Genomic DNA, 23,374 nt, shown 5'->3' with positions numbered 1-23,374 from the left:
ATCTTATTTCATTAAGTGTCAATGTGCAAAAACGAAATTCTACATTTTGACATTGTTTTAGATCATTGATTGAACCATATCCATTTCATTCTCTTCTTGGTTGGGCTGAGAACTTTTCAGCACCTCCTCCTAGTGTGAAGACTTTCAGTCTTTGGTAACCAGAGCTGAGATTGTGATGTCATAATGCCTCATTCCACCAATAAGAGCCAACCTCATCAGTGACGTCACAGTGGTATGATTGTCCTATACCTGGCTCACTTTTATTACATACGAAGGGGTGCTGAAATGTTCTCAGCCAACCAACCAGCTTCCTAAATTCTGAGCGTTAATTTTGCTACTGTTGCTGAAAAGAGTGTTATCTTATTTCGTTAACCCTTTATGTGGCATTGTTGCTCAGAAGTAGCACGTGTTTCCTATAGCTCTTATGGGAGATCTGCACCTCCAAATACCTGTTACTTGGCACTGTTTACGCAAAGCAATAGCGGGTTAACTGCCAGTTTGCAGAATGAAATTCTCTGTTTTGACATTGTTTCAGGTCATTCTCTTCTTGGTTGGGCTGAGAACTTTTCAACACCCCCTCCTAGTGTGAAGACTCAGTCTTTGGTAACCAGAACTGAGATTGTGATGTCATAATGCCTCATTCACCAATAAGAGCCAACCTCATCAGTGATGTCACAAAGGCTTCTTTGTCCTATACTTGGCTCACTTTTATTACATACCAGGAAGTACTGAAAAGTTCTCAGCTCAACCAACCGACTTCCTAAATTCTGAGCGTTATTTTGGCACTGGAGCTGAAAATAAAATTCTCTGTTTTGACATTGTTTCAGATCATTGATTGAACCGTATCCACGTCATTCTCTTCTTGGAGGGCATATCATTCTACCCATGTTCCTTTCCTACTACAATACTATAGTCTTCAGCTTTATCTTTATGTATTTCATTCCTTCCTTTCTCCAGTTCCATCTTCTGTGAAAGCTGTTCAGGTGTTTAGCACGACTAACACAGTCCATGTCAGTTGGTTGCCTGGTGCCGGAACTGTTGACCAATACAGGCTGATACTGCTGGACAAAGACAGCCCACTGCACGAGGTTAACCTTGAGAAGCACTTTACCTCCTACATTTTTCATGGACTTGCCCCTGGACACCTGTATAACTTCACTATCATGACGGAGGCCGCTGGACTCTACAACCACTACTTTAAACTGGTTAGAACGGGTAAGGTCAAAGGATGAAGTTGCCGTGCCATGAGTTTAAAGGAAAACCTTTTCACTGGGTTGTCAATTTCAACTCTAGATTAATACATTTTGAATTATGAATGTTTGTTACATGGGTTCAGGAACAAAATGGGTGACAACCTTGTTCGTGCTTACATACCTTTGGTTTCTAGTAGTATAATATGCATTGTCATCACAGCTTCTGAGTACAAACCAGAAATTATGTGGCAGACCTGTTACATATGGTTTTTTAAAATTATTTTTATAAAAATATATACGTACAACTGTAACACTATACAAGAAATATTTGAGCCATTATAAATAACTTGAACAACGAAGAGAGGCAAGGGAAAGAAAGCTTTGAAAGTGTGGTAGATGCTTGGAATAGGCTCCCAGTAGAGGTGGTGGACACAAAGACTGTGTCTGAATTCAAGAAAGCGTGGGACAGGCAAGTGGGATCTCTTAGGGAGAGGCGGAGGTGGTAGTGGATGCTGCGGACGGGCAAAATGGATGCCATCATGTTTCTTTCATAAAGCCCTATGACCTCACAATGCAAGTGCTAAGTGCTTTAGCCTATAGGGAGAGGAGGAGAGAGTAGATGCTGCGGATGGGCCATTTGGCCTTTATCGGCCATTATGTTTCTGTTTCTATAACCATAAAGCTTTATAACCTCACAATGCAGGTGTAAAGAGCCTTAGCCTATAGCAGGGGTAGGGCACTCCGGTCCTCGAGAGCCATATTCCAGTCGGGTTTTCAGGATTTCCCCAATGAATATGCATTGAAAGCAGTGCATGCAAATAGATCTCATACATATTCACTGAGGAAATCCTGAAAACCTGACTGGAATACAGCTCTTGCGGACCGGAGTTCCCTACCCCTGGCCTATAGGGAGAGGAGGAGATAGTGGATGCTGTGGATGGGCCATTTGGCCTTTATCTGCAAGCATGTTTCTATAACCATAATGCTCTATGACAGGGGTGGGCAACTCCGGTCCTTGAGTTCGGGTTTTTAGGATTTCCCCAATGAATATGCATTGAAAGCAGTGCATGCAAATAGATCTCATGCATATTCATTGGGGAAATCCTGAAAACCCGACTGGATTCTGGCCCTCGAGGACTGCAGTTGCCCACCCCTTGCACTATGACCTCACAATGTAGGTGTAAAGAGCCTTACCCTTTAGGGAAAGGAGAAGATAGTGGATGCTGTGGATGGGCAGATTGGATGGGCCATGTTTCTATGGGGAAAAAAAAAAAAAATGAATCAGTTTTGAAGTCCAGGTGAAATATCTTTAAAGGAGAGAAGCAAGAAGAAAATAATAATAATAATTTTATTCTTTTATACCGCTATTACCAAAAGTTCTAATCAGCTTACACCAAAAGAAACTGGACAGTCAGTGAATTACATTCATACCATAAGAATAAAATTGTACAATAAAAGTTAAAAATATGGTTAGAATACCCAATTAAGTGATAAATTTGTCAAACAGAGAAGACTTGACTAATTTTCGAAGATAGGACGTGGCTTGATGAATACATTCACCAAGCCAAGATTGCAGTTTACCTGCTTGAAACGCTAAGGTCCTGTCAAAAAAGGTCTTATAACTAAACTAAACCTTAAGTTTATATACCACATCCTCTCCACGGAAGTGGAGCTCGGCACGGTTTACAAGAACTTAAAATATAAGAAGAGAAAGGAAAAGGTTTACATGAGCTTCTATATAGAATGGAAGAGTAAGGGGGAAAATAGAACTACATGTTAGAGAAGAGCCAAGTTTTCAATTGCTTACAGAATAGTTGGAGAGAGCCCAGGTTCCGCAACGGGATAGTAAGGTCGTTCCAGAGACCTGTGACACCATTTGGCTTAGGAGAGGCAAATAAGTGAGAACTTCTTGTATCCCTTGATGGTCTATATAAATCAAAGTGTAACAGAAGCAAAGAGACGTACAGCAAGACTAAACCTACAAGCAGAATAATAATAATAATAATAACTTTATTCTTCTATACCGCCACAATCTTGCGACTTCTAGACGGTTTACAGTCAAGAGAGCTGGACATTCAGCGAGTTACAATATGCAGATAGTCAGAGGAAATATAGAGTACAGAAATTTTAAGAAAGCGAAAAAATAAAATATACAGTTTGCTAAGAAATTTCCGAGAGGACATGTTTGGAAAAGGTTGCGAATTACAAAAATACAGCGAAAATTACAATATACAGTTTGTTAGGAATTTTCAGAGGGAACATATTAGATGAAAGGTCCCGAATTACAAAATACAGTTTGATTAGGATTTCAGAGGGGGGGCATATTGGGGAAAATGAAACAAGAAAAAAAAGTGTTTGGTGAAGATTTTGTTTAGGTCAGGGGTGTCCAACCTTTTGGCTTCCCTGGGCCGCATTGGCCGAAAAAAATGTTTCTGGGGCCGCACAAATGCGCACACCCTGCAGCAAGACAGAGGAGGGAGCCGGCAAGATGGTAAACACCCAGGGGCAGCAGAGGAAAAACACTGTATCGCCCTCGACCGGGGCCACACAAAATCCTTAACGGGGGCCGCATGCGGCCCTCGGCCCGCAGGTTGGACACCCCTGGTTTAGGTGATATATCTATCGAATAAGGCAGTTTTTATGAGTGATTAGGCAGCTTAAAAGTTGGAATCACAGTCAGCTTGCTTCCAGTAGGCAGAGCAATGTCTTTGTTACCAAGAAATAATTTGTAGAGAACGTTCTCTAGGCTTGTCATTTCTTTTAAATTCATATCTGGAACCTGTTGAATACCCAAAACTTACCCCCCTCCCCCCCTCCCCCGTTTCACTAAGGGCTCCTTTAACAAAGGTGCGCTAGCGTTTTTAGCGAACGCCCTGGATTAGCGCACACTAGCTGAAAAATTACCGCCTGCTCAAGAGGAGGCAGTAGCGGCTATCACGCGTGGCATTTTAGCGTGCGCTATTCCGCGAGTTAAGGTCCTAACGCACCTTCGTAAAAGGAGCCCCAAGGTGCACTCTGCGTTTTAGCGTACGTTTAGCGCGTGCTAACCGCTAACGCGTCCATAGATTAACATGCGTGCATTAGCGTTTGGCTTGCGCTTAAGTTCTAGTTTGAGCACAAAATCTAATAATCTATCATAAAAACATAGCATAAAAAAAAAAAAAAAGAAAACAAACTAGAAAGATCAGTGTAGAAGTGACCGTAAGCATTTTGAGCGAAGTGCCCAGACCTGGCCTCTCCCACTGTTGGCTCCTTTTTTAAAGGTTTTACTTTCACTTTTCAGCGGTTGGTATTAGCAAAGCATTAAAAAATGTAAATCGTTTGATCCTAAAAGTTGAGGTTTAGGTAATTGACTTTCCGCATGACACAGTGCGGCCGATATATTGAGAAACTGCCAGTGTTGGATTATCATGTTACTTCATAAATTGTCCGAACCAATCAAATCTTTTAAATACTTGGCCATTTTTCTTTAACTCGGAGCGTCCCCTCATCTGAAGAGAAACAGATGTTGGCGAGGTGAAATGAAAACAATGTTGGAAATGGCGCTTGAGGGTTTCTGCTCAATTTCTTTTAAAAAAAATAAAAAAAAAAAAAATAATTTTCTTGTATTTTCTTGCTTTTTACCAGCTCCTGCAGAAGTCTCGGATGTGAAAGTGATGAATGATGGCAGTTCGGAGTCCTTGAAAGTCACCTGGCAGAGGCCTCCGGGTGGCATTGACTTCTACAATGTTACGCTGTCCCACAACGGGGCGGCCAAAGAAGGGAAAACCTTGCAGGCGGGAGTCACCGAGGTCACCTTTCGAGGTTTAACTCCAGGCCGACTGTATCAGGTCAATGTCAGTACTGTCAGCGGTGAATTATTCACCGACAGAACAGCAGCTGGAAGAACAGGTAATGGTTAAGAACATAAGAATTGCCGCTGCTGGGTCAGACCAGTGGTCCATCCTGCCCGGCAGTCCGCTCACGTGGTGGCCCTCTGGTCTAAGACCAGCTCCCTAACCGAGACTAGCCCTATCAGCATATGTCCTTGTTCAGCAAGAACTTGTCTAACTTTGTCTTGAGTCCCTGAAGGTTGTTTCCCCCTATGACAGATTCTGGAAGAGCGTTCCAGTTTTCTACCACTCTCTGGGTGAAGAAGAACTTCCTTATGTTTACCCACCTCTATGAGAAATATCATTCAATAAAGTGATTTAACCCTTTGTATCCTATAGAAGACGTTTAATTGATTTGGATTGATATCCCATCCACCCCAGAAGAGCTCAGAACGGGTTACAAGTTTTCATACATAGTAAAATATAAGAAGGTAACAGAACTAACATGAAACAGTATCGGAAATAGACACATTTAACAGCACTGTAGAACAGTCATAAAACAGAAATATGGTAAATGTCAGTAGAATATAAATGATACCATAATAGCAAGGAAAAATATTCAAATAACATGGAAACATTCAATATAACACCAACAAACCACCTAATAAGCATGAATTAGAACATTCAAATAATATCGATATGATACAATACAATGTCACATCTTAATAGAAACATAGAAACATGACAGCAGATAAAGGCCAAATGGCCCATCCAGTCTGCCCATCCGCAGTAACCATTATCTCTTTCTTTCTCTCTCTCTCTCAGAGATCCCATGTGCCTATCCTAGGCCCTCTTGAATTCAGACACAGTCTCTGTTTTCATAAGAACATAAGAATTGCCACTGCTGGGTCAGACCAGTGGTCCATCCTGCCCAGCAGTCCGCTCATGCGGCGGCCCTCTGGTCAAAGACCAGCGCCCTAACTGAGACTAGCCCTACCACCTCTTCCGGGAGACTGTTCCATGCATCTACCACCCTTTCCATAAAAAAGTATTTCCTCAGGTAGATGAGGGGGCACGTGCAGTTGAGATTTATGGACAGGACAAGATGGGTAGAACAAAGTCAATGGGATCAATAGGTAGATAAACTGAAGGCAAATTATATGTACAATTGAATACGATATGGGAACATAAGAATAGCATTACTGGGTCAGTCCAATGGTCCATCATGCCCAGTAGCCTGTTCTCACGGTGGCTAATCCAAGTCCCTAGTACCTGGCCAAAACCCAAGGAGTAGCAACATTCCATACAGAATCTCAAAGAATAGCAAGATTCCGGAATCCCAGAGAGTAACAAGATTCTAGAATCCCAAGGAGTAGCAACATTCCATGCTACTGATTCCAGGGCAAGCAGTGGCTTCCCCCATGTCTTTCTCAATAACAGACTATGGACTTTTCCTCCAGGAAATTGTCCAAACCTTTCTAAGTTACAGGGTGTGCAGTCACCATGTGTATTATTTGAGGGAGTGATTATTTGATGACTAACCCCTTGTGAGGGCATAGGATGAAGTTCAGAGGTGATAGGCTCAGGAGTAATCTAAGGAAATACTTTTTTTTACAAAAAGGGTGGTAGATGCGTGGAACGGTCTCCCGGTAGAGGTGGTGGAGACAGAGACTGTGTCTGATTTCAAGAAAGCCTGGGTTAGGCACATGGGATCGCTTAGAGAAAGGAAGAGGTAATGGTCACTGTGGATGGGCAGACTGGATGGGCCATTTGGCCTTTATCTGCCATCATGTTTCTATGTGAATAAATCAGAGCAGACTATGCCCAAAGCTTACTGGTCTGGTAATGTTCTGTTTTGACCAGTTTAGCTGGTTTTGCGTGTACATAATTGTGTGTCTAATATATTCAAAGGGTTGTGTCACTACTTTTACCGTTTGCAAAAAACAGTGGCTGAAAATTAGATGCGAATACAGTATATTACAATGAGCTCAGGAGTATAGGGAGCGCTTACCTATAATGCTCAAAATTTTCTGGCAGGTCTGAGGTGGCGTTGCATGTTATAACACAGCTTCTCAGTGGTCTTCATATTTTAATAGTATCTGTAGTTTTCACGTACGAGGGTGGTTTGAAAAGTTTGATAAGATAGCAAGTTAAACAGCATAGTTAAAGAAACGACTTCCCCTTGGAGCGAAGGTTTTCCTTTTTTATCACTTTACCTCTTTGGGATTTTCTAGGGGTAATTCCCTGTTGCTGAAGAAGGCTTTTTTGTTATCTTGTAAATGTATCCTCTTGTTATGGAGGCAGGCCGAGGTGCCTACCCTCACAATGTGGAAAAATGAACTGTTTACTTTGCTGAAGTATGAATATTTGGATACTAAGAAAAGTGGCCCTGGTCAATGGAGGAAATTCCGAGCGGTTTGGGCTCCGGTCTGGGACAATTTGTCTCCGGGTGCCCGAAGTGCTCTTCTGAATTTCTGACACTGGAGTGCTTGGGGGGTGAGAGGTGGGGTTGGGGGGGGGGTTTGGGGGGTGGGTTATTCTTGGCTTTTGCTGAGTATCTTTTGTCTCCGCGCAGAAACCACGCGGTAGACCCTCTTGTCTTGTGTTTTGATTTGTTCCTGGTTCTTTGTATTCAGATTGTGGTTTACTTCTTTGTATTCTTCTTTTCTTAATAAAAGAAAATTTAAAACAAATAAAAAAACAGCATAGTCTTTATCGAGGGCTGCACAGAGTCCAGCGAGTTTACAGTTTTTTTCATAAGCTATTTTCCCTACGATTCGAAAAAAACCTGGAAACTTGCTGGACTGTGTGTAGCCCTCGATAGAGACTACATTTAACTTGCTTTTCCACCAAATTTATCAATCTACCCTTGTATGTATATCACATGTGTATGTGTTCCACGACTGTAAATGTATTCAACTATTAACAATGACTTTTGAGCATCAGTCCTTATGATTTCCAGCCCTCCGAACCACAGTGCCTTCATCTGACCAAAAGGGTTAGCATGCAGTTCGTATTGTGGAACATAGAAAACTATTAAAATGGTGATTGGACACTTCTTATGTATTTCTGGCCCATGCTTTTATTCCTTTTGATATTGCCCAGCTCATGCATTCTTCTCTCTTTCAGTTCCCCAAAAGGTCTCAGATTTGAGGGCAACCAACAATGGCTGGTTGAGATCTCTCAGAATAAGCTGGCTGCCCCCTTTTGGAGACTGGGAGAAGTACCGCATCCTTCTGCTTAATCACTCCATCGCACTCCTGAACACCACCATTGAAAGACACAGAAGAGAGTACCTTACCCCGGACCTGGGGCTCATCCCGGGGAGACAGTACGAGGCAGCGGTCATCGTAGAGAGTGGAAACTTACAAAATGCCGCTTATTGCAAGGGCAGGACAGGTGAGCGGCCAGACTCTGGTAGCCTCAAATGTTTAGGCTTTTTGACATGAGAAAAAAGAAAGGCGGCACGATGGGAAATTTTGGAGGGTCCAGGAGAGAGTAAGCTGTACTTCAGAGGGTTGTATGTAAAGAGTAACACCAGAAAAATGTGTTATCTTCCACTGTCATTTTCAAAAAAGGAGGTATAGAAAGCTTAAATAAGCATATGGTAACATGAAATCAGATTCTGTAGAAAGGGGCTTGGTTTTTCAATTATATTGAAAATAATTCTACTCTAAACCAGATGCAAACTTTTGTACTGCCATGTAAGGAAGTTAATAGCTGTAATTGTGATCCAGCTCTACGTAATGTAAATGTGCATGAGTCGAATCTCTCTCATTTGAAAGGAAGCTCTGGAATGAGAGGGCATAGGATGAAGTTAAGAGGTGATTGGCTCAGGAGTAATCTAAGGAAATACCGTATTTTCCGGCGTATAAGACGACTGGGCGTATAAGACGACCCCCCAACTTTTAGTTAAAATATAGAGTTTTGTTATATACTCGCCGTATAAGACTACCCCTTCTTCCGCACACCTTCTCTACCGCCCCGGGTGCAGCACAGCCGGCCAGGTCCCCTTACTTTTGTGGCACTTCCCCGACCGACCGACAACGGCCCCGGTCCGACAAACCTCCCTGCCCTTAACCGCGAATCTAAATTGCCTTCTTACAGCTGCTGTAAGAAGGTAATTTAGATTCGCGGCTACAGGGCAGGGAGGATTGTCGGACCCGGGCTGTTATCGGTCGGTCGGGGAAGTGCCACAAAAGTAAGGGAACCTGGCCGGCTGTGCTGCAACCGGGGCGGGGCGGCCGCCCCTCTCTCTTGGTAGCCACTCGAACCGCGAGGCTACTCTCCTTCTCCTTATCTGCCCTGCCTGCAGCACAGAGCCGAACGGAAGTCTTCCCGATGTCAGCGCTGACGTCGGAGGGAGGGAGGGCTTTGTTTAAGCCCTCCCTCCCCTCCGACGTCAGCGCTGACGTTGGGAAGACTTCCGTTCGGCTCTGTGCTGCAAGCAGAGAAGGTAGGGAGAAGAAGAGCTGCGTACATCCAGAAGACTGAGCATCCAGCCCCGCAGGAGCCCCGCGACCCTCGGAGGCGTCCCCATGGGATCCCCGCGACCCTAGGGGGCGTCCCCACGGGATCCCCGCGACCCTAGGGGCGTCCCCGTGCAGCTCTCTAATGTAAAGTAAGGGCATGTAAACAGTACCCAGCGTATAAGACGACCCCCGACTTTGGGGAGGATTTTAAGGTACTGAAAAGTCATCTTATACGCCGGCAAATACGGTACTTTTTTTTTTTTTGACAGAAAGGGTGGTAGATGCATGGAACAGTCTCTCAGTAGAGGTGGAGACAGAGACTGTGTCTGAATTCAAGAAAGACTTGGATGGGCACGTGGGATCTCTTAGAGAGAGGAAGAGATAATGGGTTGTGGGTTCAAACCCCGCACTGCTCCTTGTGACCGTGGGCAAGTCACTTAATCCTCCATAGCCCCAGGTACGTTAGCTAGATTGTGAGCCCCCCTGGACAGAGAGGGAAAATGCTTGAGTACCTGATTGTAAAAACCGCTTAGATAACCTTGATAGGCGGTATATAAAATCCTAATAAACTTGAAACTTGAAACTTGTTACTACGGATGGGCAGTCTGGATGGGCCATTTGGCCTTTATTTGCCATCATGTTACTATGTTTCTATAACCACAAAGTTCTATGACATCATAATGCAGGTGTAAAGAGCCTTAGCCAATAGGGAGAGGAGGAGATAGTGGATGTTGGAGATGGGCAGACTGGATGGGCCATTTGGCCTTTATCTGCCGTCATGTTTCTATGTTTCTAGAAATCTCAAAGTATGGTAGAGGGCTGCTGCAGAGGCCATGTTCACAGGGTGTCAGGACAAAGGCGCGCGCAGACAACTGAGTGCAATGCGGAGGCGCGCGCCAAAGAAAATGACTGTTTTAAAGGGCTCTGACGGGGTGTGGGGGGAGGGGAACCCCCCACTCTACTTTATACAGATCGCGGCGGCATTGTGGGGGGTTTGGGGGGTTGTAACCCCCCACATTTTACTGAAAACTTCACTTTTTCCCTAAAAAACAGGGAAACAGTTAAGTTTCCAGTATAATGAGGGCGGTTACAACCCCCCAAACCCCCCCCACAAAGCCGCCGCGATCTGTATTAAGTAAAGTGGGGGGTTCCCCAACAAAACCCCCCGTCGGAGCCCCTAAAAACACTCTTTTCCTTCGGCGCGCGCTTCCGTCTTGCGCTCGGTTGTCGGCGTGCGCCTTTGTCTTCCGTGGTTTTGTCTATGAACCCGTTCACAGCCCCCAGGGGTGCAGAAGGGTGGGCCTGAGGTGAAAGTGGACAGGTGCGCTATTTCCAGGGACAGAGAAATGCCAGTGGCGACTCTCCTTTTTCTCTACTGCTGAAACCCTTGTCCTCCTCTCAGCCCCGCAGCCTGTCCTGCAGCTCCGTGTGAAGCACGCGAATGAGACTTCACTGAGCATTATGTGGGCGAACCCAGTAGCAGAGTGGGACAGTTGCGTTGTCTCGCTGGGAGACAGGGACCTCACGATCATTAACAAAGCGGTGGCCAAGGATGCCAAAGAGTTCACGTTCACCGACTTGGTTCCGGGAAGAAAGTACACAGCCACCGTCACCAGCATCAGCGGAGACTTGAGCAACTGGACTTCAGTGGAAGGAAGAACAGGTACCTCTGTTTGCGTACGCCAGTCAAGCGTAACCCGCTTCAGTTGAATCTGAAAGGAAAGGGAAACCACAGAGCAGAGGCCACAAGTCCGAGTATGAAGTCTTTATTCACTCGGCATAAAGCGGAGATCAAAACCACACTCACAGTGCCAAAATATCAATTGAAATGTCAGAAATATCTCAGTGCTCGGAATACTGAGGGGCTACAATGGAGACAAAATGAATATTATATTTCGGCTCCGTAAATGAGGTCAAGATCTCTGCATAATTTACAATTTATATATTTATTTGTTCAATTTTCTATACTGCTCTCCCCAGGGGGGCTCAGAACGGTTTTACATGAGTTTATTCCGGTGCTCAAGCATTTTTCCCTGTCTGTCCTGGTGGGCTCACAATCTAATGTACCTGGGGCAATGGGGATTAAGTGACTTGCCCAAGGTCACAAGGAGCAGCGTGGGTTTGAACCCACAACCTCAGGGTGCTGAGGCTGTAGCTTTACCCACTGTGCCACTCTAGAAATCAAAATGTAGCGAGTGAGCCAAGTATAGGACAATGAAGCCATTGTGACATCACTGAGGAGATTGGCTCTTATTGGTGGAATGAGGCATTATGATGTCACAATACAAGCACTGCTTATCAGAGACTGAAACTCATCACACTATTTAGTCAATTTTCTATACTGTTCTCCCAGGGGAGCTCAGAATGGTTTACATGAATTAATTCAGCTACTCGAGCATTTTTCCCTGGTGGGCTCACAATCTACCTAATATATTTGGGGCAATTGGTGGGGGGGGGGGGGTGCGTGGGTTTAAGTGACTTCCCCAGGGTCAAAAGGAACAGCATGAGTTTGAACCCACAACCTCAGGGTACTGAGGCTGTAGCTTTAACCACTGCGCCACACTCTCCTGGAAGCCCGCAGAGAGAAGCTTCTGCGTCAGATACAGGAGTTTTGGAGTGAGACAGCTCCGACAGCCTGGCATTATTTGCAGGTGCTGGGATCAATGGTTGAGACCACGGAAGTAGTCCCCTGGGCAAGGGCCACCGGTGCCCGCAGAGGGATGAGCTCCAACAACAGCGGCCCAGGACGGCGGAAGCATGTCGCAGCCTAGCCTGGAGTTCCCCTTCGCATCTCCACAAGGGCGATCCTGACGACGGATGCCGGCCTATAGGGCTGCGGTGCACATTGCCCCCCCCCCTCCCCCCATTCTGCCAAAACTGAGCCATGTTGAGTTCAGCCGTTAATAAAGACTTCATACCGAGACTCTGCAATTTCACTTCTGTTTCTGGCCACCTCCGCTGTTAGGTTTACCGTGCAACTCTGTGGGGATTTTTCTTCTTTATTTTTCTACGTCTAACGGTGGCCAGTACTTCCCAAATCATTCAGTGAGCCACTGATGTGATCCTTCAGAGAGTTTGGTTGCTCCTTTTAAAAATATGAGGCAAACAATCCCATCTAGCTACGGCGTCTATTATCAGTTTATTCACTGTGTAGATCCAAGGCCTTGGGCTCCAGACAGGGCCTTAAAGGAGAAAATTATATAAGGAGCTATCTAGTTTATAGGTTTTTAGTTTTTTTACCTCTGCTACTATATAACATTCCTATAGCTCTGATAGACATATGCAGCTCTGTACAAAAACATATTTAATAGATGATACCTGCTCAGTAGAGCTTACAATCTAAATTATCAGACAACAGGACAAGTAGGGGCTTAGGGTCAACTCGGGGGTACATAGGGTGAGGGGGGTTATGAGTTAAAGGCATTCTCGAAGAGGTGGGCTTTAATTCTGGATTTGAACAGTTCCAAGGAGGGAGCATAGCATACTGACTCAGGCAGTTTGTTCCAGGTGCAGTAAGAGAGAAGGGACGTAGTCTGGAGTTGGCAGCAGTAGAGAAGGGTACAGAATAAGAGAGATTTGCCCGATGAGCGGAATTCCCGGGGAAGAGTGTAGGGGGAGACATGAGAGGAGAGATATTGAAGAGTTAAAGAGATTGTGGGCTCAAACCCACGCTGCACCTTGTGACCCTGGGCAAGTCACTTAATCCTCCCCTCATTGCCCCAGGTACATTAGATAGATTTGGGGCCCCCCCCAGGACAAACAGGGAAAAATGCTTGAATACCTGAATAAATTTATGTAACGGTACAGAAAATGAATAAATAAATAAAAATTCTCTACTCAGCCTCATCTCAGGCAGGACCCAGCGGTCTCAAGCGACCACTGAAAGCTCATTTTCGCTTTTTGATTTCCTTCGCAGCCGTGCTTTCACTCTGCTGTTTTTCTCCTGCAGTTCCAGCCCCAGTAACCAACCTGAATACAGCAAACGAGGGGACCACCAGCGGTCTGTTTACCAGCTGGACGGGAGCTCTGGGGGACGTGGAGTCCTACCAGGTCTTGCTCATCCACGAGAACATTGTCATTAAAAATGAGACCGTGTCCAGCGAGACCGACAAGTACCCCTTCCAGTCCCTGAAGAGCGGCGGCTTGTATTCCGTGGTGGTTACAACGGTCAGCGGAGGAATGGCGTCCCGGCAGGTGCTAGCAGAGGGAAGGACAGGTAGGCTTGCTGTACCACGTCTAGACTTCTGAGGAGGTGAAAAGTCATCTGGAGGTGTTTACAAGATGTTTATTGGGATTATAAATAGAACAGCCTCAGAGGCGTTGAGAGGAAGTGCCGGGATTTGTCTGCCCCTGTCTGCTTCACAGAGTTCCTGGCTGCCGTGACTAATTCTTTCTCCTCTAAGCGTTTAATAGTAACTTCTAATGTTTCCTTCCTTTGACTGTATTTACATTCCTTCGCTCAAAAGTAACTGAAGTGAAAAAGTCACAGGGGCTGATGTGGAGAGCGAGCACAGACGGGAGCAGGCAGCCTGACGTCTAGATTCAACTTTCTTGGAGCACAATGTCGAAAAAAGGAAAACCCTGTGTTAGACTCCAGCGCATACCATATTCAAAATGGAGGCCGGTAGCCTAGCAAGGATGAGAGGCGCCCAGGGCAGGGGCACATGCTTCGCTTTAACTTTCCAGCCACAAGCATCACCAACTCGCTGCCCACGTTGGTGACAGCTCTCCCTCTGACATCGCGTCCTGGGCGCGGGACCCAGAAGTGACATCAGAGGGAGAGCTGACACTGGTGCGAGCAGCAGGTATGTGAAGGCACATGGGCCAGGTTTTTGTAAAGCGTGGATGCTCTCCTACCCAATGAGAGCAGGCAGCAGGGGGTGGGGTGGATCTAGGGCAGAATTGGGGGGTGGGACTGGGGTGTAACGGGGCAGGGATGGGTGGAACTGGGCGGGCCTGGGGGTGGGCCTATGTGTCCGGTTTTTCTAATGTAAAATCTGGCAACCCTAGTTTGGGCTCCAGTTAGAGAATCCGGGCCTTAATCAATAAGGTTCTTCATATCTAATACAGTGGTGCCTCATACAACGAACTTAATTCGTTCCAGGAGCAAGTTTGTTATGCGAAAAGTTCGTTATGTGAAACGCGTTTTCCCATAACAATACATGTTAAAAAAAATAATTCGTTCTGCAGCATAAAATATGCTAAGATGACATAAAAAAAGATAAATTTGTCAAAATGGTGAAAATGGTGGTCTTGCTGAGGCCAAACTCTTTGACGAGGTCACACTGTTTTACCCCACATTCACTCCTTCTAATTATTTCCCGTTTCATTTCAACAGAAATCACCTTCCTGCTTTTTTTAGAAGCCATGATATATAAAAAATATTGAGTTTATCTTAAAAGGACAACTGTATACAGTGAGAGAGGGCAGTTAAGCGCAGTGACTAACGACTGCCTGCAGTGCCTGCACGGAAGGATGCAATACATCGGCAGCTCGGGCGACTTCGTTGTGTGAAACGAAGTTCGTTGTGTGAATCAAGACATGAAGTTCGTTGTGTGCAGCGTTCGTTATGCGAGGCACCACTGTATAATAAACCCCTAAGCTGCGCATGCGCACTCCCACCTGCGTGCGTCTGTTTTCCGTGAGATGTAGGACCCCGCAGGTAGGAGTGCGCATGCGCGCTTAGGGTTCTGTTTTTCCTCCTGTTTTTCGGTCTGGCCTGCTCCCTGCTCGCCTTGTGGTATTGTATTTTTTTAGTTGAAAGACGCGGCGGTGGCTCCTCTCATGATCCCCGCCTGCGTCGGACTTCCAACGGAGGTGGGGATCCTGAGAGGAGCCGCCGCCACGTCTTTCAACTAAAAAATACAATACGGCAAGGCGAGCAGGGAGCAGGCCAGACCGAAGCTCCGAATTTAACTGCCAGTTGGCCGACTCCCTTGCCGGAGTTATTTTTCAGTTTACAGGTGCCGCCACGGCTCCTGTCACGAGCCGCACCTGCTTCAGAGAAGACTTCCGATGCAGGCGGGGATCGTTAGAGGAGCTGCCGCGGCACCTTTAAACTGAAAAATAACTCCGGCAAGGGAGTCGGCCAGACCATTCCCACCCTGAATACTGAGCTGTGCTTTTGTTTAAGAATGCAATAATCGGACCTGCTTATAAATGAACTTATTCTATGAAAGAATCGCCAACTTGCATAAACTAAGTGAGGCCCAGATGTAGGATTTCTAGACTAAGCTTTTAGCCTGGGTGAGAAGGAGAGCTTTGAATCTTCTGCCCCCTTGATTTATGAGGTGAAGAGTGTGCTCAGCTGAATAGCCCCAGAGCTGCTAATTGAAGGAGCTGAAGGGAGAAATAAGTCACGGTTTGTTGTCAGCTCCTGGAAATGGTTTACACTATTTATCTCAATCATCTTGGAACTGTAGCTACTTTTAGCTTAATGTTTAATGTTCAAAGCAAGCATTAAACTTAAGGTAAGAGTAACCCAATAGAGCAAACTAGCTGAGAACCAGGACACGGGTAGGAGGTACTAGGGGCACTAATTACATAGAAAGGAGACACTGGGGGCACTAAGGACACAGTACGGAGGCACTGGGGCACTGTGGGCATTATTGACACAGGAAGGAAGTACTGGGGGCACTAAGGACGTAGGAAGGGGTACTAAGGACATGGGAAGGAGGCACTAGGGGCACTAAGGACATAGGGAGAGACACAGACAGAAAAAATGACAGACAGACAGGCAACGTCCAAGGACAAAGAAAAAAACCCCCAGACAGACAGACATCTACTCTAGCACCCGTTAATGTAACGGGCTTAAAGACTAGTGGTTCTATAAATGTATCTACTCAACTCTTTGACCTTGCACGCCCTTGTCCTTAATGACTTGTGCACTTACAGAGGGCGGTTTTCAAAGTCATTTCCAGGAGCAAAATCCTGCTATCTGAAATCCCCTGTTCTATGTGCAAGTAAACGTATATTTTGCACATACTTTTACCTGTGAGAGACATCCTTGGGATTTGGAAGGAAACCCACATTTGATATGATACGATCCCTGAATTTTTTTAAAGGTTTGATGTCTGAGTATCAGCCATTAAGATCATTGCACTCTGAAAGTTCGGCATTGCTGAAAACGAAGGCTAGCCCTAAATATGTGGAAACGGATGCCATGACTTTTACAAGTGCAGGGGTTAAGCCTGGTTGGTCAAATCCGAAAATGTAGAGATATCAGCTCGTTTTGGAAAATGCTGAAAACACAATTATTGTAGATGCATTTCTTTGAGAAATTGATTTTATGCAAGGATTGAATCTGTTTGTTTTGTTCTTACCTTGTTCTGATTTTATAATATTTTATGTATGTAACTATTTGTAAACCATTTTGGAATAAAACGGTATATAAATTTTAAAAATAAATGAAATACATTTTTATATTCTCAAAAGCTGATGGATATTTTTTTCATGAGAAATCTATCAGGTCAATGTGTGCAGGTAGATTTCCTGGAATAATTTTCAAAGTGACAGTTCTTTGGTCTTCCATCCCATTCCTGTTTGACAAGGAGTAGCGGAGACCATGTCAAGCTCTGATTCTTCCTCTCCCGTTCCATGACAGTTCCCTCCAGCGTGAGAGGCGTCACGGTGAATAACTTTGGCCGGAGCGACTACCTCGCTGTGTCCTGGCTTTTGGCCCCTGGAGATGTCGATGGCTACCTGGTCACCCTGTCTCACAAGGACAAGATGGTCCAGTTTCTGTCACTTTCAAAGTCTGTCACCGAATGTTCCTTCAGCTCCCTGACACCCGGGCGGCTTTACAACGTGACGATAACCACAAAGAGCGGCAAGTTTGAAAATCGTTCCTTCGCCCAAGAGCGGACAGGTAAACGAGAGATTCTTCAGAACGTTTTCAGCCAAGCTGGGCCAGAACCTTTAATAACTATCAAGAAAAGGTTTATTTCCAATATGTGCAAGAGGCTGGCCTGATGGGTTCATGCCAGTACTGGACACTGTCAAATAGAAGGCTTGAGGGTTCAGATTCTGTCCTGTAAAGGCAGTACTCAGAGCCCTTGGGTAAGGGCACAGCAGTTACACTTAGCTGCCAGATACAGGGGTGCGGGTGTTTCAGCTCCCAGACTGTAGCCCAAGTGGCAAGCTATAGCCCTTGGTCCAGGGGGTTTTTCATATCATAGGAAAAATAAATTATGAAAAAAATGGAAACTCACTGCAGTTCTCTTGTTTTTTGTATATTAATATTTTGTCACGTATCTTGAGTCAAAAGGATTGGAATGAATTGAAGAGAAAAAATAATTTAAAAAAAAAAATTTTTTTTTCATACAAAAGAATTAAAGTTAAAACTTTGAAGGTTTTTCGGGATCAATGAAAGAAAATTCAATCCAGTTATAACCAATAGACAACAATATACCCCCTCTTCTACGAAACCCCGCTAGCGTTTTTTTAGCACAGAGAGCTGCGCTGAATGGCCCGAGCTGCTCCCGACGCTTATAGGAACTCAATGAGCGTCGGGAGCAGCGTGGGCCATTCAGCGCAGCTCTCTGTGCTAAAAAACGCTAGCGCGGTTTTGTACAAGAGGGGGAATAATCTATGGTTTGGATTTCTGAGATCCTTTTCCTTCAACGACACGTGCACTGATTGATGTAGTGGGTGACACTATCTAGGTACACATGCTAGGTGGTACAAGGTATCGCGCCTCTAAATCGTATTGCCAAGACGCCATTCTGCGTTTTAACCCTTAAACAGTGCATGTTTCAAATGTATTGTTTTGGAATCCATAACACTCCTTCCTTCCCCTCTTCAGTACCCTCCGGTGTTCAGGGGCTGACAGTAAGCAACTCAGCCCGAAGTGACTACTTGAAAGTGTCCTGGCTTGATGCCACCGGAGACTTTGACGACTATCAAATCATCATCAAGAACAACAACGACTTCATCCAGACAAAAACCGTTCCCAAGACTGAGAACGGATGCGTTTTCACCAAGCTTGTCCCCGGGAGGCTTTACAGTGTGACGGTGACCACAAGAAGTGGAGCATACGAGACCAGTGCCATGGGCAGTGGTAGAACCTGTAAGTGTGCACTAGAGTCAAATGGGCAATGAATGATGTCGGGAAGACAGGCAAATGTGTGCTTTTAAGAGTAAACATGGTAGAATTTGGAAAATGGAAGGGGGGGGGAATAATTTTATAACAGTTTTTGCATGCGTAAAGACTGTTTTCTCTGTGGAAGTTGGCTTTTATGAAATTGTGCAGCCATAGGCAGACACATAAGTACTCAAACCAGCAAGCTGGTGTGTATATAGCAAAATGCACACAAGTGTTGCTGGAGGCCGAATTTGGGTGAAGAGGAAGAGTTAAGAAGTTTCAAGTTTATTAAAAGATTTTTAAACCGCTTAATCAGGTTTCTAAGTGGTGTACAATATAAAAAAACATAAAAACATATTAAAACATAAAAACATATAAAAACAAGGGATACTGGACATAAGAACATAAGAATTGCCACTGCTGGGTCAGCCCTGCTTCTGCGGCAGCCCTTAGGTCAAAGACCAGAGCCCTAACTGAGTCTAGCCTTACCTGCGTACGTTCTGGTTCAGCAGGAACTTGTCCAACTTTGTCTTGAATCCCTGAAGGGTGTTTTCCCCTATAACAGCCTCCGGAAGAGCGTTCCAGTTTTCCACCACTCTCTGGGTGAAGAAGAACTTCCTTACGTTTGTACGGAATCTGTCCCCTATTAACTTCAAAGAGTGCCCTCTCGTTCTCTCTACCTTGGAGAGGATAAACAACCTGTCTTTATCGGCTAAGCCTATTCCCTTCATTATCTTGAATGTTTCAATCATGTCCCCTCTCAGTCTCCTCTTTTCAAGGGAGAAGAGGCCCATTTTCTCTAATCTCTCACAGTACGGCAACTTCTCCAGCCCCTTAACCATTTTAGTCGCCCCAACATTTACACCCGCTCCAAAGTTGTTGCACAAGTGAGCACGAAATCTACGTAAGTACTGGAATAATATATATATATATATATATATATATATATATATATATATATATATATATATATATATATAATATATATTATAATATATATATATATATATAATATATAATATATATATATATATTATATAAAATTTATATATATTATATAATATATAATTTATATATATTATATAATATATAATATATATATATTATATAATATATAATATATATATATTATATAATATATATATTATATTATATATTATATTATATATAAGATATATATATATATATTATAATATATATATAATATATATATATAATATAATATTATATTATATATTATATTATTATATATATATATATTATTCCAGTACTTACGTAGATTTCGTGCTCACTTGTGCAACAACTTTGGAGCGGGTGTAAATGTCGGGGCAGTTGCATGCTATTGAGCTGGTTCTGAGACGCCATTTCATCCAGGAACATAGGCGTTGAGAAAATAAGCATCTTTTTGACTTTCCATGTACGTCCCCTGGTAATGAAATTACCCCACTGGGTATTCAAAAGATATTATGGAGCAATTACCCGACATGGAATAATGGATGGTATTGATAGCACTTTTTTTTGAAAAACATCTAATACACCCCTCTCTAAAACCAAACTGGCACTTTGATAAAGCCTTTCCGGATGCAAAACATCCATTATTTGTACCCATTTCTGGGATGAAACATGTCAGACCATAAATCGTGGCTTAGCCCATCTACAGCCGCAGTATTTGTGAACATGCTAATTACCTTAGGTCTACAACTTAACAGATGTGTCCTTTTGTACTTATTGATAAAATCAATAAAGTGTGTGAACTAAAAAAAAGAAAAAAATAACAGTTTGATTTCAACTGCTGACTGAATCACTGTGCACTATATTTCCCCTACTACGGCTGCAAATATCCCCCTTTAGTGTGAAGAGTTTCAGCCTCTAGTAACCAGAGCTGAGATTGTGATGTCATCATGCCTCATTCCTCCAATAAGAGCCAACCTCATCAGTGATGTCACAATAGCTTGATTGTCCTAGACTTGGCTCACTTATATGACACATAGCGGTGATTCTGATTCCTAGAGAGATTTCCTTTCTCTTTAATCGGTCAATTATTGACATTAATTGGCTCGTTATCCAATTAATTTGCATGTACATCTTGGCATGCAAATCTAGGCCCCATATATAGAATTCGGGGGATAGTATACACCCACATTTGCACCAGTGGGCATTTGGAACTGATTCTGGGCACCTGTTTTACCAAGATAATTAAATGCCAATGTTGCCTTTCTAAACCAAGTTTTAAATTGGTGTCTTTTTGACCTTCGCATAGAGGTGACCTGTTATAAAATCCCCCCTCCCCCCCTCCTAATGGCTTTGAAATTATTTTGATAATAAAACTGTGTCTCTGCTATTTTCCCCCGTAACCAGTTCCAGAGTCGGTGAAGGAGTTGGCTCTTGCCAGCAGAAGCACGGAAGACCTACGGGTGACTTGGTCTAAGGCTGATGGTGACTTGGACCATTACGAGATTCAACTACTCTTCAATGATATGAAGGTCTTTCCACCCATCACGCTTAGCAACACTGCCGTGGAGTACCAGTTTACTTCTCTGACCCCGGGGCGCCTGTACAAAATCGTCCTCTTAACTTTCAGTGGAGAAGCCCAGCGAGCGACCTTCGTGGAAGGCCTAACAGGTAAATGGTACCACAGAAAGCAATGGTGGCAAACTTTGCCATTCTCCAGGCGCAGTGAAGCACAGACAGTTTGGGGAGAATGAGCTCTGCAAAAAAAAGAATGCAAAACAGAAAATTCAGCAGTTTTAGATAAGGAAAGCAAAGATAAAGGGATCCTTTTATTAAGGCATGCTACCTGCTAAGGTTCCCATAGATTATAAAAGTTTCATTCAGCTTTTATGTCTAAAAATTCACCAGAGGATCCATACAGGGGACAGACCATTTAGATGCACTGAGTGTAATAAAAGTTTCACTCACCTTTCATGCCTAAAAAGACACCAGAGGATCCACACAGGAGACAAACCATTTACATGTACTGAGTGTAATAAAAGCTTCACTCGGCTTTCAAATCTAAAAAGTCACCAGAGGATCCACGTGGGAGATAAGCCATACACATGTACTGAGTGTAATAAAAACTTCACTGATAGATCAGGACTAAAAAAACACCAAATGATCCACACAGGGAACAAACCATTTACATGTACTGAGTGTGATAAAAGCTTCACTCACCTTTCTTATCTAAAAAGACACAAAGAAGGGCATAGAGAAAGTAGAGAGGGACAAATTCTTCAAATTTTCAAAAACTACAAGAATGAGAGGGCATTCGGAAAGATTAAGAGGGGACAGATTCAGAACCAATGCTAGGAAATTCTTCTTCATCTAAAGGGTGGTGGACACCTGGAATGTGCTTCCAGAGGGTGTAATGGGACAGAGTACAGTTTTGGGGTTCAAGAAGGGACTGGATAACTTCCTGAAGGAAAAGGGTATAGACAGAGGATCACTATACAGGTCCTGGACCTGATGGGCCGCCGCGTGAGCGGACTGCTGGGCATGATGGACCTCTGGTCTGGCCCGGCGGAGGCACTGCTTATGTTCTTATGTTCTTATAGCATGCGCTAAATCGGTTAACGGGCCTTAATAAAAGGACCCCAAAATGACACGGCTGTTGTCGTCTACAAATCCACTTTTTTTCATAGTACACTTGCTTCCGTTTTCAAGTGAGCAAAAACACCTGTTTAGTACAAATATATCAATGTTTTATATCTGAAAGATTCCAAATCAAATGTATCAATGAAATAAATGATAATAAATATTTATATTTTTTTAAAAAGGACACGGTCCAGGGTAAATGCATTCACGTGACTCACATTCTCGGCACAAAGAGGCTGGGTAACCATAGTGATAAAAATGCACTTGCAAAACACAGTCACGTTTGACGTCAATGTCTTGCGCTGTAGTTCGCTGTGCGCAATTGTCCTGAGCTAAGTTGTCTTGCACTTAATTGTCATGCACTCGGTTGTCTTGCGCTTAATTGTCTTGCGCTTAATTGTCTTGCGCTGAGTTGTCTTGCGCTGAGTTGTCTTGCGCTGAGTTGTCTTGCGCTGAGTTGTCTTGCGCTGAGTTGTCATGCGCTCAGTTGTCTTGTGCGCAATTGTGCTCGTGCTCAATTGTCTTGCGCTCAGTTGTCTTGCGCTTAATTGTCTTGCACTGAGTTGTCTTGCGCTCAATTGTCGTGCACTCAGTTGTTTTCACACTCAATTGTCTTCACGCTCAATTGTCTTGCGCTCAGTTGTTTTCGCACAATTGTCCGCACGCTTTTGTCTTGCACCCATTTGACTTGCCACCACGGTCCAGTTTTTGTAGGCTTTGAATAAGTATTTATTAAATTATCTATGTCATTGATATATTTGTTTGATCTTACGTTTTCTTTACTCTGGTTGTTTGTTGTTAGACCCTTCCTCTTTGGGTTTGTTTGGGTTTTTGTTTGTTTGTTTGTTGTGGGTTTCTAGGTTGTTGTTGTTGGGGGGGGGGGGGGTTTGGGGGGGTTATATGAAAGACTTCTACATTCCAGAAATGTTTGTTCAGGATGGTCACAATTGTATCTGCTCCAGGAAAAGCACATGATATCATCTGGACCCAGAGTCAGTTTTCAAGACGCCATTTTCCCAGAAATACAAAACAGCTGAAATCTCTTAATATATTAGACATATATGACACAGGAGTGAGCCAATAGGATGCTTGTTTTTCAAGCTCTGATTTGTTATATAAAAATCAGTTCTGTACTCAGGGACCACGGTCTCCTGTGATTCCATGGCCACGGAAAGGACCACAAAACCCCATCCTTCTTGTGGAAACCCCGTTCCTCAGAGACAG

General features: G+C 44.0%; 1 protein-coding gene across 3 annotated transcripts in view; it reads left to right on the top strand.

Moving 5' to 3' along the window:
• PTPRB (protein tyrosine phosphatase receptor type B) overlaps nt 1-23,374 on the top strand; it is a 141,241-nt gene that overhangs the window by 63,631 nt on the left and 54,236 nt on the right. For 2 of the 3 annotated variants that reach the window (XM_033952392.1, XM_033952394.1), the window contains 8 exons: nt 958-1,215; nt 4,821-5,084; nt 8,135-8,404; nt 10,880-11,140; nt 13,427-13,693; nt 17,081-17,344; nt 18,281-18,544; nt 20,918-21,181. In XM_033952392.1, coding sequence (XP_033808283.1) covers nt 958-1,215; nt 4,821-5,084; nt 8,135-8,404; nt 10,880-11,140; nt 13,427-13,693; nt 17,081-17,344; nt 18,281-18,544; nt 20,918-21,181 — 2,112 coding nt within the window. The remainder of the gene's footprint in view (nt 1-957; nt 1,216-4,820; nt 5,085-8,134; nt 8,405-10,879; nt 11,141-13,426; nt 13,694-17,080; nt 17,345-18,280; nt 18,545-20,917; nt 21,182-23,374) is intronic. The other variant, XM_033952393.1, reaches the window with a different exon arrangement.

Source organism: Geotrypetes seraphini, chromosome 7 (assembly GCF_902459505.1).
Source record: "Geotrypetes seraphini chromosome 7, aGeoSer1.1, whole genome shotgun sequence".
Taxonomy (NCBI): domain Eukaryota; kingdom Metazoa; phylum Chordata; class Amphibia; order Gymnophiona; family Dermophiidae; genus Geotrypetes; species Geotrypetes seraphini.
This window is presented reverse-complemented; position numbering and strand designations above follow the sequence as displayed.